The 18,801-nt window shown below is 36.9% G+C and overlaps 1 protein-coding gene and 1 pseudogene across 3 annotated transcripts; both read right to left on the bottom strand.

The window, feature by feature from the left end:
* Positions 1-1,053: 1,053 nt before the first annotated feature.
* LOC120068497 (ribosomal lysine N-methyltransferase set10) lies at positions 1,054-6,220 on the bottom strand. Of its 3 annotated transcripts, none has more exons than XM_039020285.1 (6): positions 5,777-6,220; positions 4,146-4,312; positions 3,612-3,908; positions 3,225-3,488; positions 1,973-2,352; positions 1,054-1,437 (listed from the first exon to the last, which is right to left on the bottom strand). In XM_039020285.1, the coding sequence occupies exons 1-5, from the start codon at positions 6,126-6,128 to the stop codon at positions 1,981-1,983; spliced, it is 1,452 nt and encodes a 483-aa protein (XP_038876213.1). In that variant the 5' UTR covers positions 6,129-6,220; the 3' UTR covers positions 1,054-1,437; positions 1,973-1,980. The 3 variants fall into 3 exon arrangements, with proteins under 3 accessions (XP_038876213.1, XP_038876212.1, XP_038876214.1); XM_039020284.1 differs by having other exon boundaries at positions 1,977-2,352; positions 5,777-6,219; XM_039020286.1 differs by having other exon boundaries at positions 1,977-2,352; positions 4,146-4,322; positions 5,777-6,074.
* A 4,929-nt stretch (positions 6,221-11,149) lies between these two features.
* LOC120067475 lies at positions 11,150-15,066 on the bottom strand (annotated as a pseudogene).
* Between the last annotated feature and the right edge of the window lie 3,735 nt (positions 15,067-18,801).

Here is an 18,801-nt window from a genome sequence, read left to right on the forward strand (position 1 = left end):
TAGTTTTTAAACTTTTTGTTTTCTGAATTTGGCTAATAAATCTTTTACTTAAGAAAAAATGTAAACTATGGTGAGAAATTGAGAGAAAATAGACTTAATTTTCAAAAAACTAAAAGAAAAAAAAATCGAAGGCCCCATTTGGTAACTATTTCTTTTTTTGTTTTCAGTTTTTGAAAATTCAGTCTATTCATCTCATTTTCTTACAATGGTTTGTATTTTCTTTATTACATAATTTGAATTTTTAACTAAATTCCAAAAACAAAAACAAATTTTTAAAAACTATTTTTTTTTAGTTATCATGTTTTGACTTGGTTTTTGAAAATATAAGTAAAATGTAGTTACCAGAACACGGAATTTGGAGGAGGAAATGGTATTTGTAGACTTAATTCTTTAAAACTAAAAATAAAAAAATAAATGTTTATTATATAGAGTCAAAATGATTACCAAACACATAGTAATTTCATTTAATCGATGAAATGAATGCTCATGGGTTCAAATTAGAACCAAAAAGTGAAACTCAGTCAAACCTGTACTTTTCCCATCATCATACAAAGAGAAATAAAAGCACCCAACATCTTTCATTTCCATCCACCCAAATTGTAAAGGTCACTTAATCCCTAGTCGTCACTCATAAGCTAATGATGGCATCACCTCAACACTTTGATGCAGAGGATATTGGGTCTTCATTGCTCAGATTTACATTAAAGAATATTTCCACTAAACAACAGGGGTATTCACCCAAAGAGAAGAGAAGAAAAGGCCACTTTGAATATTTCTAAAAGAAAAATAGAAGCAGACCTAAGGCCAACAGCCAAACCCAACTTGTCCATATTCTCAGAATCATACCCACATACATTCCCCAAATGCCCACTAAATATATTTTTCCCAGGAATCTTTTAATCAACTAGTGCTCTTGGAATACCATAAAGTGTTCTCTAAAGACATTCCATAAGCATCTACTTGGCTTTGTTATAAGTTTCTAAACTTATTCCTTGTGCCTTATGTCATGTGTCTTATCTAGAGAGATATAAAGAGAAATGGGTAAATATTTTGTTATGTCAAAGCATGCAAGTTTTCAATCAAATTGCAATTCCCACGCCTTTTGGAATTTTAAGTTATTCCTTATGGCATGTGTCTAGAGAGAAAGAGGGGGGAGATGTGATATGTAATAAGAGAAACCATAGACACAGAAGAAACATGAAAAATGGATGTATATTCTTTTATTTCAAAGCGTGTAAGTATCAATGAACACACCTTAACGAACCTGAGGTTGTAACTAGGAAATGCTGCTAGTGGCACCAGCTTTTTTAAAATGGGTCTCTGCAAATTGTGCAGCAGTCTCCCCACTAATGTTGCCTCGGGCGTAGAAATTGTAGCCAGTCCAATCGATTTGCTTTAAGTTTCCACCATCAAAGTCATTCTTGTGTATGGATTTGCCTAGGGAAAAGGAAATATAAAGAGGTTGGTGTACATAGACCAAGCATAGAAAGTTATGATCCAGGCATGATATTATCACGCTGCCCTATAAAGAGACGCTAGATGAAAAGTTTACAACAGAGACATAAGTGATGTCAAATACTTTAAATTTTAGAATTTGTAGCAGTCCTAGAGTCCCCCATGAAGTGTATGTTTGTAACAATGGGAATAGGATTTCTCAAGCGTCTTGTAAGGTAGTTTTTGATAGTTTCCCTAAATTTTAATGTCATTGACTCACTAGCATGAACGTAGAAGAACTATACAGGGGCAAAACAATGGACTACAGAGAGCTGTTATGAAACTAACAAACAAATGGAGGGAAAGATTTGTCAACATGAGTGTAGCTCAAGCGGTAATTGTCATCCACTCTTTTCTTTGAAATCAGAGGTTCAAATTTCTGTAACCCATATTTGATAAACAAAAAATAATGGAGGAAACATAACTATATCCATAATGAGACAGTTGAGAGTAAGGTAGAGATAGTATATCACTATACCAACATTTTTAACCCTGAGAGACAGCTTTTGATGAAAGTAACTTCACTCTTCTTGTGAGGCTGCTCATCACATCTATGATAACCGATTTCTTTTGAAGTCTGAACTGGATTGCCAATTTAGATGTTTCATTTTCACACTTTTTCAAAAGGGTTTCGTCCTCCATTATCTTGGTTGGGAAGTGACCCAATGCAATCACACATAAAGCAATTACAGTACGTAATGCAGCTACTTCATTTGCAACACCTAGAGGTGCTTCAGCTGATAAAGATTTGAGCACGCTCAAGTCATGCTTTTGTACCGTTGCTTCATCAACTGAGAGCAGCACTCTTAATGCAGCCAATAAGCGACCGTCAACTATTTCTGAACCACCGATGCTCACCTATCAGGCAAATAGACAATCAGAAATTGATTGAAGAAAAAAGGGTCATAAACTTCTCGCCCTACTATTTAGGTCTGCTATTCAATTGTTTAGCTGCACAGGGTGCCACGGGCATGATGTAAAAGACAATTTATAACTCACACTCACAGGTGACAACATATAATTTTAAATCAATTCACTAGGATAAGTCAGAAAAAAACAAAGATAATTTATCGTTTAACACTAAATATGTCAATAGTATTAGTATATATTGCCAAGGTTGTTGAATCGTGAAACGGAACACATATCAAATTGGAATTTTCGTGTATCATGTATCAAAAGTATCGTGTATTGTAAGTTTTAGTTTGATAAGTAACATTGAAATATAAATATAAATAAAAAAGCCTAAGATAGAGAAAAAAACCTATTTCTATCGTAAAATAGGTTGGAAGAAATGAAGAGTCACAACGTTAACCATGTGCCACTTGTATGCATGAAAGAAGAAGAAAGAATTTGTTTAAAGTAAATATTTTGACAATCTTAAATTGATTAATAATATTAAATAATTTTATATATCACATATTCCAACAATTGTCTTTTCACTTTCCACAAAAGGAGGTTAGGTTTTAATCATGAGAAGGTTGAACAACTTTTCTCCTTTTTCTCCTTTTCCCCTTCTTGAGGTGCTCATTTTGAAATGAAATCCATTGGCTGCATTTGCAACCCAAAAGGTTCAGGTAGCATCTAGAGAACTAAGGATTCGGGAAAATAAAGTAAAGCTATTCTTGTTGATACTAATTTTAGTGACAACAAATTGTTGCTCCAGTGGACGGTTGTTTTCTCAGGAAAACATTAATCAGAGGTAGAGAATTAAAGTTAAGTGGAAGCAAAACCTTGAGTAGAGCAGCTTCTCCGTGTAGATTTAACTTGGTTAATATAAGTCTTTGCCATGGAGCAGGAGAAGAAAAATTTTCTGAAGAAATCCCTGCAACAATACTAGCAGCTTCCAATAGAGCTTCATCATATTTTAGCTCAATGTAATCATATTGATTCGATGGTATCACAAATCCATAATCGAGCAGGAAAAGATCATTATCCAGACAGCCATAATTTAGTGTTAAAGGAGCATTTCCTTCGATTTCAGTCTCTGCTACAACCTGGTTTCAAAGCAAACAAAAGGTGCATTGGTTAAGATAGAGAATGGATTAACTTCGCAAGGGATGGCTTTTCCTTTCCAGTGTCCTCAAGCATCAATGATCAGAGAAACAGGAGAACTTCACCTTCACTTTCAATTTCATGGAGGCATCTTGTTCCTGGATTATACGAGCATTTGAATTGAAGCTATGATTGCACATATCAACAAGAGGGAGCATCATGGGGACACTACTTGGAGTACCATCTGTGAGATTTTTACCATATAAACGAAATGCCCTTGATGAGACCGCTGCCATTGCCCATCCAAGGGATGATGCATCTACAGTTTGGCCACAAAAAGGGTGATTTTCAGGCTTTATACTGTCAAGAGTACGTTTGACTTCTTTCTCAAAATCAAGGAGGAAGCGACACCTTTTGTTTACCTGGTAAGCACCTTAATTTCAGCATGAACAGACTTCATATGGTATCAATGAAAAATTAGATGGAAGTATGAGACAGACAGACATCTGAAAGGATTTATCTTTTCTCAGACAACAAAACAAATAACCCTACTATATGGCATCACAAGGACTTATCTTTTCTCAGACAGAAAAACAAGAAAATAATCCATGGTTGATTATGGCATCACACATTGGCTTTGAATCAAACAAATAGCCGACCTGGTAAAGAAGAGGAGCATACTGCAAGTTCTTTATATCATCTCCAGGAAAAAATATGGGAACAGTGAAAGCTTCAGGGAGATTGCCAATATACGTCCACCAGAAGGATCCAACTTTTGCCCTTTCTTTCAGAAGCTTCAAACCCAATTTCATGGACCACAGTTCATCTGCCAAATACTTCCAGTGTCCAATTTATTTTAATTCAGATTAAGTGTACATAAAACCTAACGTGCAAAAGATGAGGTTATCAACCTCAATTGAGTATAGGAGTTTTATGCTAGAATGATTTTTGCTATCAAAATACATCAAGCTTTCCATTTGACAGGTGATAGACACAGATAAGCAATATTTGGAATTATTTAGGTCGGAAAATACTTGAATTAAAGGAGGGAAATCTCAAACAATTCCTCTGTTACACTTTTCTTTATTGAATAGGAGTAAATATTGGTCATTAGCTATCAAAGTGCAAAATAATCTGATTCTAGCTCCCGTGAAACCCTCTTACTATGACTGAGCATCAAAGAAATAAATAATGAAATACAACTTTGGTATATTATATTACTCAAGGCTTATAACTCACTAGAATATAAATTTACTCTTTCTTTTCAGTATTTCATAAATAAACAGAAAACAAGAATTTTATGAATTGTCTTAATTTCTTTCTTCACCAGAATACAACATCACGTTCAATCATATTCAATGAAAATCGTGCGTTCAAACATCAATAGAATAACTTGTATGTATGCACAAAATATTGATACCCAAGCAAAATTTAGTATTGATATCTAGCAATCTGTCACTGAAAATCAAGCGCTAAGTAACCTAAAATTTTTAAAATAATAAAAATAAAAAAAAGCATTAATCAACCTAAAGTATGAGAACGACTAAAGCGTTGTTTAAAGCTCATGAAATTAGAAGGTGCTGAATTACAACTTTAAAATGGGACGCCCTAAAACTATTATGCTCTTTAATGATTTTTATTTGGATATTAGGACATATTTGTCATTAAAGAAGAGTTAGTTAATGAAGGGTGGTTAAAAATATCATCTCAAAGGTCTATTATTCAATCCCCATCCTTTACTTCCCACTGGAACTCTCTCACTATAATGACCGTACTTGAACATGATTTGTCCTATAGGTTGTACAACTATGTCTTGGGTTTTAAGGAACTCTCTCACTATAACAATTTTGATGAAAGTAAATTCTTTTCCTATGTGCGTGGTGAAGGGGTTTTCACGAATCATTTGCATCTTTATATTATTTGAGCTTGACATCCTATCTCATATTTTTCTAAACAACCCTACAAATGAAATTTCAATCCCCTGAGGCTTTACCATGGATATGAACTAAATAAGTCATCTTATTGGATTCCCAGGTTCAAGTATCCTCAATTCTTAAATAAATAATGAAGCAAAGTACAGTAATTTGCAAGGTCAGTAAAGGAAACAACAATGATATAAAATGCCCACAAACCCGAGATTCAGAATTTAGCTTACCAAAATCAATACAAGATGAAAAAAATGCGAGAACGAAAAACACGATAACACGCAATTCATCTCAGATACACAACTCTCCATACAAACAAAGCAACAAACGCGGCTCAATTATTTCAGATAAAAGATGAATAATACCAGGAACTTTGCGAGCCAAATTGACAAGAACAGAGTCGGCCTCATCAGAATCGCCTTCTTCCGGGGACTCAAAGCGCAAGGGAAGATTGTGAGGAAGGATAATGAGTTCAGAACCTTTTGGAATGTGGTGAGAAGCGAGGAGCCCAAGGCCAGTATGGGCATCGGGAGCGGGAGCTATGTTCAGAGCCTGGTGGACAAATCCGCCTTCTCTGCGGACCCACTGGATGAGGTCCGGCGGATGAGGAACCAGCCTGGAGGAGAAAGAAGGAGAAAAAGAGGGCACGGAGGCGGAGGATAATGGCCGGAAATGGGTTAACGATAGAGAAGCCATTGCTATCTTGGAAGCAGCCATTGTTGCTCTCAACAATGCTTACTTTTTTCTTTTTTTTTTTTGTTTGGGATTTTTCGTTTCTGAAGAAATTTAAATTTTCAGTCTCTTCTCAATTGGGATATTTGTTATAATCTTTAGGTATAGTCCCATTCTCGTCAGCGTGTTATTTTAGTTCTTCAATCCTTTTTTTTTTCCTTTTTCTTTTTCTTTATTGGTCTAACTAAAGTTTAAGATTTACTTTGGATTAAGTGAATATTAGTTTGCTAATTTTGTTTTTAAAAAATGAATTATGCAAATGTTATTCTTTTTTTAAAAAAATACCTTTTTGTCAATGTTACAATTTTATTAGGGGCAGTTGCAACTTTAATAAAAATTAAATTGAAAATTTGGTGTGTTTCCCTAAGTTTTACTTTTTTGCAAACATGGCAAATGACTTCCGCGTGAAAATTTGATTACTATCTGATTTCTATGTGATTGTTATATGATTGTTATGTGATTGTCATACTTGCAATTACAAAAAAAGTTGAAGTCATAGTTATGGTTTCTTAAAATGTATTTTCCATACAATGCAATTTCCCATTTTATTATTCAATTAGTGAGCACCACTAGTTTAGGGGGCATTTGGAATGCTAGGGATTCAAACCACAAATTCGTGGTTGTTAACATATACTATCTCTCTTTGGAAATTGTAGTTAATTGTAAGTTATCATAGTTGGAAAGAAAATTATTATAATTGGAGCCCACACATGGAGCACAAGAATTTGGGTGTCAAATGAGAAATTTTGACCAATCACAAATTGTCACGTCATCTCTTAAATTAACCATTGTTCACACGAGATTTTGACAAATAAAATTTAAGTTGTGGAAATGAATTTGATTTTATTGATTTGTGTTATAAGTGTTACAGTCATTCTTTCCCTCGAATACATAAATATCAATCTTTAAGCTTGTTGATCTTCTTGGATGATCGACCTTTGGACTTATTGATCTTTTCCAAGGATTGATCTTTGGGATTGTTGATCTTCTTTGAGGATTAGTCTTTGGACTTGTTGATCTTCTTGGATGATCGGTCTTTCAGCTTAATGATCTTCTTGGAGGATCGGTCTTTGACTTGTGAATCGGTTTGGATTAGCCTCTGGCTTGTTGATTGGTTTAGATCGACCTTTGGATCTATTGACTTTGATCTGAGGGCTGGCAAGCTTGTTCTCAAATTAGGAGAGTTTAGCCTTCAATTTGTAGATAGCAAAGAGACGATCAATTTGGTGAAGTAGAAATGATCAATAAATTAAAGATGAGATGGTCAATTTGTTGGAGAAGAGACACTCAATTCGTTGTAGAATAGATGATCAATTTATTAAAGAGATGATCAATGAATCTTATGAATTTTGAATGTTGGAATTCTTTGAATTCTGTAACTTTTGAATCTTTAAGTGAATGAATCAAATGAAGGGCGACCTTTTCTATTTATAGAGTTTTGGGAGGCCCATATGGGCTTAATTTGGGTCCAACTTTTGGTTTTGAGCTTAAATTAATCAATTTTTAAATATATTTATATTTAAGTTTAACTTAATTTATTTTAATAAACTCGAGATGACCTAGCTTTGGGAGCAGTCACTACGTGTCGTAACTTGATTGAACTGAAGGGATTGGAATTCCCACAACGGAAGTGTATGAACGCATTCTGTCTTAGTTTTTCGTTTTACAGAACTTAAGAAAACAGAGGATAGAAACAAGGATAAACTAACAACTAATAAGCATGCTTATCTTCTGAATTTATAGAGGAAAAAAAGAAAATGGAAATTAACCACTGAAGACCCATTTCTTCACATTTCCACTCCATAACAAGATTACGAACCTCTCCCGTTCACAACAACACAAAATCTCCTCATGAATAGAAAAACCACAAACACAACAACCTCCTATTGGACACCACCACAATAGAAACTGTGTTATTCTCAAGGTGAGAATCACTGAGAGTTGTGGGCTTCTGGATTTAATTTTGGTGAAAGGAGATGAATGATTGAGAGAGTTTTTGTAGAGCAAAAAAACACAAAGGAAGAAGATCAAGATTTTTTTTTAGAGAGAACACTTTGTTCACACGAGATTTCAGAGAAATTTAATTCGTGGAATTTGAACTTTGTATTTATATTAATTTCAGTATAATGAGTACAATCTCTAAAATATAATCATTCGATGCTTTCTCTCGAAAAGTAAACTCTAATATTAAGCTTGTTGATTGTTCAGGGTTGTCGCAACCCCGAACAAAGGAAGTCTTTGTTTCACCGATTCAAGGCTTACACCATAAACGCAGTAAAGCGGTAAGATCGGGGTCCAATCCATAGAAAGACTAATGATTAGCTAGGACAATTTAAGAATTCCAGGTGGGAGGTTGGTTTTGTAAATCAATTAACAAACAATCAAAGAAAATGAGAATGAGTGCATAAAAAGGATTAAATTCGATTGATGGAAAAACCTTGGGATTAGTATGTATGCTTTTTATTTCTATCATCAGACACTAGTTAATTGTACTAATTTCGTGAACCAATCAACCTATTAGAAAATCTAATGACTCAATTAGCCAATTTTGATATTAAACCAAACTAACATTAATTCAATTTAAGACTCTCCCTTCTTAGCGACATACAAGTAAAAATTGAATTGTATTACGAAAGGGTTCAATTGTCGAGACATACTACAAGCCGGAAAAGCCATATCTTATAGCATGATTAATTGGAAAGATTATACTAGGGCATACACGAGTTTGGCCAGAAAAAGTCTAGACCTTAAACGTGCGTGCGATCCTAATATGTGCAACTTAATCAATCAATATATGCATAGGTTATGATGATTTTGCATACAAGAATTTCTAAACTAATTTGTCAGATCAATTCATAGAAATTATATTAAAAATCAATTAAATCTTCCCAAAGGTTCACAACAATTAAACATATCAACTAGCTATCTTTCAAGAATCAAAACATACTACTAATCCCAAGAAAGTGTACCTAGCCTCGCATCGGCATAATAGAATTACAATGATTAATGGAGAAACGAGATTGACTATAAGGAAAATTACATAACAATTCGACTGAAATTGCACCTAATACCGGACTAAACTCTTAAATTTCTTCACACTTTCTGCTCGAACCCCAAATGCCCTATTTATAAGTTTGTCACAGCATCACGATGCTAGGAAAAGCGTTGCAACGCTGCGACGACATCATGCAGAGCATTGAGGAAGTGTATGATGCTGGTCTGACACTCAGTTGCACACGCGCGGAAGGGGAAGTCCATCAAATTCTGTAGCCTCACGATGCTCTGGGAGAGTGTTGCAATGCTACCCATTCTGCCTTATAGCGTTAAGCTGGGGCGTTGGGCTGGCGTTGCGATGATGGCATTATCAATCCTTGGAGCATTGTAATGCTCGAAGTAGCGTTGCGATGTTGTCCTGCATCTGAGCCTACTGACTTCAAGCATCGAGCGAGCATTTGACTTAGGCTATTGATGAGCGTTCCGATGCTGAAACAGGGCAGATTGGTTTTTTGTCAGCTCAGCTCAGTTAGGTGCACTCGACTCCTAATTTACCATCCTTTTTGCTTAATTCTTCATCTTTGCAATGTATTTGCTCCATGAGATCAATTCTCTTATAAAATAAGGCAAATAGGCACAAGAATTGCCCTAAAATAGTAAAGTTAAGGTCATAAACTTAGCTTTTTTTTTTTATAGCTAATAAACACTCCCAACTTAACTCTTGATTGCTCGAGCAAGATCATAACACTCAATCATGAAATCGACAAGAAAAATGTTCACTCCATTCATCGAATTCAATCTCAAATCTCAACAGTCCTTTGGGTTGTATAATAATTCAAATAATAACTCAATTGAGACTTGTTATAGGGCCATACATAAATGAAACACTAAGACATGAAATTTTTTTCATAAATTGAAAAGTACCCGAAAATTTTTTATCCTACTCCTATCTCATCTTCCCTCTACTCTGGCTCGGTCATCAGCTCAAGTCATACTGTTATCGCTAATCAAAGAGAAACACTAGCTAGGAGTGCCTAAAACTCACACACACAACATAGAAGGCATTGGTTTTACCTAGAGAGCTAGCTTTCACACTCAACCGTCGGGAACTTATCATTCTTTTCTTGCAGGCCCTAACTAGACACGGTGGAGGTAGCTCTTTTCACCTCTTTTCTGGCACACACACACTATTTTTTGCAGGCACACCGGCTTATGCCTCCTTTTATGTTTTTTTCCTCGATAAACTAATAGCAACTAGCTTGATTCTCTTTATTTTTCTTTCTTGCACACTAGGCCATTATTTTCTTAATGTCTAATTTTGCTTTTAGGTACTAAAAGTTGCTCCCAGACTACAAAGGGGCCTTTCGAGGTGACAATGAAAATCCGAGATGGATAATCCGTTTCTAGGACTTTTAAGGGATTTAAAATGAAAATTTTCAACCTAGGTTCATTATGCATAGATCTCACGAAAATATTTTTTTTTATGAAAAAGCTCAAAATCATGAAAGTTACTCCTTTTTAAGAACAAACATCCCAATGAGTGCGTCATCAATTTGTCATTGAAAGAAAACGACAAGCAGAATGAACAAACATTAAAAAATTCATACCAAAATATTTAGATCACAAATCAAATATCACGAAGCATGCTTCGCCCATCCCCAACTTTAGAGTCATGTATTGTTCTCAATGTATATCTAGGCTATAATTCATGCTAAGGACAAAAAAATGGGACAAGGGGAACAGAAAAAAAAAACTCCCCTAGAATTAGGCACAAACATGATCATAGGGAAAGCCTTCCTCCAAGAACCGAAATTGTAATTCTTCTATATGAAAAGTAAATGTAGTAAGCCATTCTTTAAACTTAACCAAAAAAGAAAAGAAATAAACTAGAAAAGAAAGAAGAAAGAAGAAAACAAATCAAATTTTAAATGCGTGGTTGCCTCTAGGAAGCACAACTTTTAACGTCTTTTACTTGACGTCTGGTGATGCGGCTCAAGTACTAGAGGGTGAAGTTAACAAAAAACTCGAGCGAGCTGAGTTGACTTCCCCTTCATTGAAGATTTTAAGGTGGTGCTCGTCACCTTGAACTCCTTCCCTGTCTCCAAGCTCCCGATCTCAATTGCACCATAGGGAAATAAGTTAACAATCTTAAAAGGACCAAGCCATTTGGATTTAAGCTTATCGGGCATAAGTGAGAGATATGAATTATAAAGCAGCACTTTTTGACCAATCTTGAATTCCTTCCTCAAAAGACCCTTATCATGAATTAATTTTGACTTTTCCTTGTAGAGTCTCGAGTTCTCATAGGCTTCAAGGTGCAATTCCTCCAATTTTTGTAGTTCCAAAAGTCTCTCTTCACTGACTTAGGCTAGATTCATATTGCATTGCTTAACCGCCCAATAGGCTTTGTGCTCGACTTCTACCGAAAAATGGCACGCCTTGTCATAGACAAGCTTGAAGGGCGTCATCCTAATGGGAGTTTTGAAAGCAATTCTGTAAGCCCAAAGAGCATCGTCAAGGCGTGTGCTCTAATTTTTCCTTGTTGGATTGACAGTTTTCTTCAGGATACTCTTGACTTCTCAATTAGATATTTCTACTTGGTCATTCGTTTGAGGATGGTACGGAGTAGCAACTCAATGGTGGACTCCATACTTCCTCATAAGTGTCTCGATGGTCCGTTACAAAAGTGTGTACCCTGGTCACTAATTATGGCTCGAGAAATGCCAAACCTGGAAAAGATGTTAGTCCTTAAGAATCCTGAAACAACAGTAACATTATTAGTCCTAGTGGGGATAGTCTCAACCCACTTCGATACATAATCCACTGCCAATAGGATATACAAGTACCCATAAGAGAAAGGAAATGATCCCATGAAATCCATGCCCCAAACATAAAAAATCTCACAAACAAGAATGGAATTAAGTGGCATCTCGCTTCTCCTAGACAAAGAACTCGACCTCAACATCTGTCACAAGATTTACAAAAGGCAAAACAGTCAGCAAATAGAGAATTCCAAATCAACCCACTATCTAAAACCTTCTTAGCAGTTCTCCTTGGGCTAAAATGCCTTCCACATGCCATCTCATGATAAATCGAAAGTACTAACTCAAACTCCTCATCTGGGACACACCTCCTAACAATTTGGTTAGAACAAATCTTCCAAAGGTATGACGGGTCCCAAACAAATTATTTTGAATCATTCCTCAGTTTAGACTTCCTAGAACTAGGCATATCATAAGGGAACTTACCTATAACAAGAAAATTTACCATGTCAGCATACCATGAAATAGATGTGGTGATCTAGAATAGGAATTCGTCAGGGAAGTCCTCTCGAACAGGTGTAGGATCTTCCTTTTGCACAATCTTGCTTAAGTGGTCTGCCACTGAGTTTTCTGCTCCCCTCATATCCTTAATGGTTAAGTTGAACTCCTAAAGAAGAAGCATCCAGTACACATGTCGGGGCTTAGACTCCTTCTTGGTCATGAGGTAGTTAAGAGTAGAATGACCAGTATAAATAGTAACAGGAAAGCCAAGAATGTAGAAGCAAAATTTATCTAAAGCGAAAACGATTGCCAAAAATTCCCTCTCAGTCGTGGTGTAGTTTATCTGGGTAGGATTTAAGGTCCTTGATGCGAAGCATATGACATGACTTTTCTTGTCGACCCGTTGTCCTAGAGCCGCTTCCACTGCTAGATTGCTAGCATCACACATGATCTCGAATGGTACGTCCCATCGTGGAGGCCGAAGAATCGGGTGGTAGTAAACTTTTCCTTCAAAGTGTCAAAGGCCTCTTGACACTCCTTGTTAAAATTAAAAGATACATCTTTCTGCAACAATGTTGATAGTGGTAGTGCCAGCTTCGAAAAGTCCTTGATGAAACGCCTGTAAAAACCTGCGCTGCCAAGAAAAGAACGAATCTTCCTAATACATATAGGATAGGGGAGGTTAGCAATAACACCTATCTTTGCCTTGTCTACCTCAATTCCCCTTGCAGAAACTAGATGTCCTAAAACAATCCCATGTAAAGCCATAAAGTGACACTTTTCATAATTCAACACAAGATTAGTTTCAATGCACCGTTTCATTACCAGACTAAGATTATGCAAACAATCATCGAAAGACACTCTATAAACTGTAAAATCATCCATGAATACCTAAATGCACTTTTCTATGAAATTGGAAAAATACTCATCATACACCTTTGGAACGTAACTGGGGCGTTGCAAAGCCTGAATGGCATCCTTCTGAAGGTGTAAGTCCCATAAGTGCAAGTGAAGGTAGTCTTTTCATGGTCTTCTTGAGCGATTGAGATTTGATAGAACCCGGAGAATCTATCAAGAAAACAAAATAATGGCTTTTCGACAAGCCGTTCCACCATCTGAAGAAAAAGGATAGGAAAGTGATCATTTTTAGTACCTCGTTGAGCTTTTGAAATTCGATGCACATCCTCTAACCGTTCTGAGCGCGTACTGGCACCATCACCTTTGTCATTCTTCACAATTTTCATGTTGGTATTTTTTGGAACCATGTGAATAGGACTCACCCACTTGCTATCAGGAATTGGGTAAATGATACTGACTTCATTGAGCTTAATAATTTCCTTGAGAACAATATCTTTTGTCATGGGGTTTAGTTTCCTAAGGGGTTGAACTGTGGGCTTGGCTTCTTCCTTCAGAGTGATTCTATGCATGCAAAGAGAAGGGCTCACTCCCTTAAGATCATTAAGAGTCCACCTAATGGCCTTCTTATAGGTTTTCAGAGTCTCAACTAAGGATTCCTCTTGGGTGGGTGTCAATTCCCTAGAAATTATAACTGGAAGGGTGTTCCCTTCGCCCAGGTACTTATATTTCAAATGATTAGGGAGAGCCTTGTTTTGGTCTTGCCAATTCCTTGTACCTGCAAATCAACAGTATCAAAATCAGAAAAGGTTCCTCGAGGTTATCAACATCAACAACAGAAAGAGATAAATCATGCAAGTTATGTAAATCCAAATCAATGTAAGGAGTAATCAATTTGTCAGAGTCATCATCACCATCATGCAAAACTATTTCATCTAATAAATCATGTGCCTCAATCATACATAGGGATAGATATTCCTCGGGAAATTTAAGGACATCATACATATTAAATGTAACTACCTCCCCATCGAATTCTACAGAAAGATAGCCTTTATCAACATCAATTTTTGTCTTTGCAGTTTTCATAAAGGGCCTTCATAATAGAATTGTAGAAGAGGAAGGGGAAGAAATTTCATCCATTTTTAAAATGTAGAAATCAACTGGGAAAATAAAATCTTTAACTTGCAATAACATATCCTCAACTATCCCTAGAGGCTAGATGTAAGATCTATCAGCTAATTGGATGCACATATCCATTTTTTGCAAATCATTCAATTTGAGATCTTCATACACACGATAAGGCATGACATTGATGGAAGCTCCTAAATCAAGCATGGCATGGAAAATGACTTTATTACCAATAACACAAACATACCTGGATCTTGGTATTTTTCAGGCATATTATGTTTAAGCAGAGCCAATACATTCTTATTTACCACAACCCATTTCTTATCCTTACCTATCCTCTTCTTGGTACAAAGTTCTTTGAGGAACTTAGCATACCTTGGAATTTGCTAGATCACGTTCAAGAGAGGGATGTTTATCTGAATCTTTTTAAATATTTAGATCAACTCTTCATCCCTATGTCTCTATTTTGGTCTTGCCAACCTACTGGGAAATGGGGCTTTAGGGATATAAGGTTCAACAGAAGGTGAGGGAGAAGTACTTACCTTAGGTGTATACGGGCGTGCCTCAAATTCAGTATCATTTTTCTCATCTTTTTCATTGGACTTACCAGGTAGAGGTGGGGTGTCTGAAGAGGTTGCAGGTGATGGAAGCTCTTTACCACTTCTGAGTGTGATGGCACTCATATTGGCATGGTCTGGCTAGGTAGGTACCTTCCCTGAGCCTTTGCTCTCCATCCAACTTACGAGAGTAGCTAATTATATAACCTGAGTGCCCAAATTTCCCATACTCATCCTGGCTTCTTGCTGATATGCCCTGGTATCTTGTGAAAACTGGAGAGAGTCCTTTTGTAGTTGTTGGATTTCTTATCGAAATTTTAAGGGGTTCTCAGCCAAAGATTTGACGATATCCTCTAAAGACATACCAGAGGAAGATGACGATGACTGTTCCCATTTTCGTTGTGTGACCAAGCACGAAAATGGACCTATTCTCTCAACCAGGGGAGATTACATCGTGGGAACAGGTAGTGGAAAAGTTCATGAAGAAGTACTTCCCCCCGACAAAAACTGCAAGATGGAGGAAGCTGATCACTAATTTTGAACAAGAAATCGACGAATCGCTCAAGGTTTAAGCGACTGGTGCGAGATTGTCCGCACAATGGCTTACCAGATTCGGTCTATAGATGGAAATTTTCTACCACGGTTTGAACCCTGCATCGCAGGACGGTTGTCAATTTGGCAGCAGCTGGAGGTCTGCTTGACAAGACATACGATGAGGCTAAGAACATACTTGATCGCATTTCAAAGAATCATGAAGACTAGAAAGAAAGCAACCAACGACTAAGAATCAAAGACAGCGACGCAAGCAATGGGATCATCGCATCCCTACAAAACCAAATGAATGCGGATGATGAATTTAATACAAGGAATCGCAATCAGCAGCACGAGAATGCATAAAGGGCAGGTCAATGCAATCGCTTAAACGACCACAAGTTGCGCCACCTGTGGGGAAGGCACATCCGATTGAAGAATGCCCAAGGAATCCACAGTCAGTGTGCTTCATAAAGAATAACTTGTTGATACGTAAAACCCCGGGTGGAGAAACCACCCCAATTTTCGGTTGGAAAAAATCAACAACAAAGCTAACAACCTATGGTGCAAAAGGAAGGGCCGCCAGAATTTTTCCCGCGAATGAACGGTCAAACGCAGAATTTAAGCCAGTAGTACATAGGCGCCGCAATCTTCATCTCTGGAAAGCTGACTGAAGCAATATATTGAGAAAATTTGAAATAGTACTCCAGAATCAAGCGATGTCTATTTCGCAACTTTGAAATTCAGATAGGACAGATTTGTGGGCGAGCTCAAAAGTAGACCGCAAGGAGTGTGTTCCGAGTTCAACTGAGCTCCCTCGCAACTCTGGGGTATAGAAAGGAAAAATGCCTAGCAGTCTCATTGCTAAGCAAAAAAATGATAGTGGAAGAAGGGGAAGAGCCCATCAGGACCTACCCAAATGTGGTGAAAACCAAGAACCCGTTGACATATGATTCAGAAGAGTCTGGAAAGATGAACCCAGAAGTTGCGTCCACCTATAAGCCTCTAGAACACGAGAAAGAAGAAGTACAGTTACCACCATTCCCGTAGAGATTGAAAAAGAAACAAAATGATGAAGAAAAGATCGATATAGTGGCAGTAACGCAAGTGTTAAATACTATGATCCCACAAAAAATGTGCGACCCAAGAAGCTTCACGATACCTTGCTCAATTGGAGGGGTCTATATTGGTCAAGCACTATGCGATCTTGGGGCGAGCATAAACTTAATGCCGCTATTAATTTTCAAACGATTGAATATGGGAGAGCTAATGCCCACGAAAGAGACTTTCTTGCTTAAGGACAGATCACGAGTACACCCCGAGAGAGAGTTGAAGGATATCACAGTCTCAATTGACAAATACATTTTACTTGTAGATTTTATCATTTTGGATCATAAAGCGAACGAAGATTATCCCATCATATTGAGACGACTATTCCTATCGATTGGTCGCGCTCAAATTGATGTACACAAGGGAGAAATCGTGATGAACGTTAATGGGAAAAAGCTCCAGATTGAGGCAATCAAGATTCCAGAAGATCGAGAAAAGAAGAGAAAACCGCCTTGGACGTAAAGAGCTCAGATTGAAAGGAATAAGCGGTACCTGCACAAGCATGAGACTCAAATTTATTAGGGATGCAATATTTTTGAAGTATCCGTTGAAATCTTCATGAAATCAATTCTACCTCTTTATATCCGTTATCATTTTTTTCCGTTATTTGCATAAAAAAAATGTCGTTTACACTTTTGACCCTCTTAATGTTTTCTTTGCAATGATCGTGGTGAACGACTGCGGGGGAGCTACACGATAACCGAAAGACGCGACTAGTTTGGACAGCCACCGCAATCGAAGAAATCGGCTTGTCGCAAAGAAGGATGCAATTACAAATAATGCGGGCGACAGAGCAAATTTGGGGGTTGTATCTTTCCTTGACTTTGTTTGTTCCAAATTTTGCATTCTCGCATCTCATTTTTAACTTTGATAATTTTATCATCGCATCCTCTTTAGTCGGCGCAATCATGAAATCTTGATTACTTTAGTAAGTCACCACATTGTTTTTCTTTGCCAATTATGATTTCAATGATGAAACACATGCCTCTATTTTTCATCACAGGCACTAGAGTCAACTTAATTTTAGGACAGTCAATTCATGAAATATTTCTAGACGTTAGTGGTCCATCAGCTTTCTTTCAAACCGACCTTTATGAAACTTCCTAAGAGCATCACATGAATTCTTTCAATTTTTCAGCTGCTGCATTTAAATTTGAGGGTGCGATATTTATTTTCAACCTTGCTATTTTTAGATCTCTATAAAAAAAAAACCATAACGTTGTGATCGGATCCTACTCATAGTTAGATGTCCACATGACACACGTGGGGGCAAGCCAAAACGAAAGTAAGAATCGTGATCAACACATAAATAAAATGATCGCAACTCCACTGCCAAATGGTTATGAGTTTAGACTGAGAAAGAGCGCCTTGCTCGTAGTTGGATGCTTGCATGACACACGTGGGGGCAAGCCAAAACGAAGGCTAGGCATTTGGATCAGCGCAAGGTCATAAAAAGAATATTTAAACTACACAAGGATAAAAATCATTTGAAAACACCCCAGTTGAAAAAGTTTTTTTTTTATAAAATAAATCATGCGATGCCCTTGAAACAAGTAAAGTTTTTTTTTTTTGAAGGTTAAATTTGCAGTCCCTAAATTTTAGAAATATTTTAAGAAGAGACCTGGATAGGAATTAATGAGATTTTGGTACATAAGATTTGAATAAGGCAACCTTGAGAAATCTAGGAAAGAAGAAGGCGGAAGACTTTCTAGAAGAAATCTTTAGTTTACGCTTGAGGACAAGCATTGTTTTACATTTGAGGGTGTGATAACGGGTAGAAATGCACGTTATTACAATGCAAAGATATAAAACAATATAGGGTTGCGATGGTAAAAATATGTAAAATCGTGTCCAAAAGCATGAAGTTAAGAACATTGCGATCGCATGCGTCCATCGCATTAAAATAGCTAATTTACGTATTTTGTGCAGGAAAATGTGTTGACGCAAGGCAGAATTGCGATCCAAGGAATTCAGTGTCCGATCGCATTAAGATATTTCGACTGCAAGGCTATGCGATCGTATGCGTTCGTGAAGATCTGCTCAAGAAGGTGGCCACATAGAGACGACGCATTGAGGTGAAATCTTAATAAATCACGATGGGACATAAAGCTGATGACGGTCGAATCCGAATTTAGTTGACAAGCTGTTAACGACACTGTAGCAAGTACATTCAACTTTTCGGTGACAATTAATCGGCGCATCAGACAGAGATTTAATGAC

The sequence above is a fragment of the Benincasa hispida genome, chromosome 12, assembly GCF_009727055.1.
Source record: "Benincasa hispida cultivar B227 chromosome 12, ASM972705v1, whole genome shotgun sequence".
NCBI classification, from domain to species: Eukaryota; Viridiplantae; Streptophyta; class Magnoliopsida; order Cucurbitales; family Cucurbitaceae; genus Benincasa; species Benincasa hispida.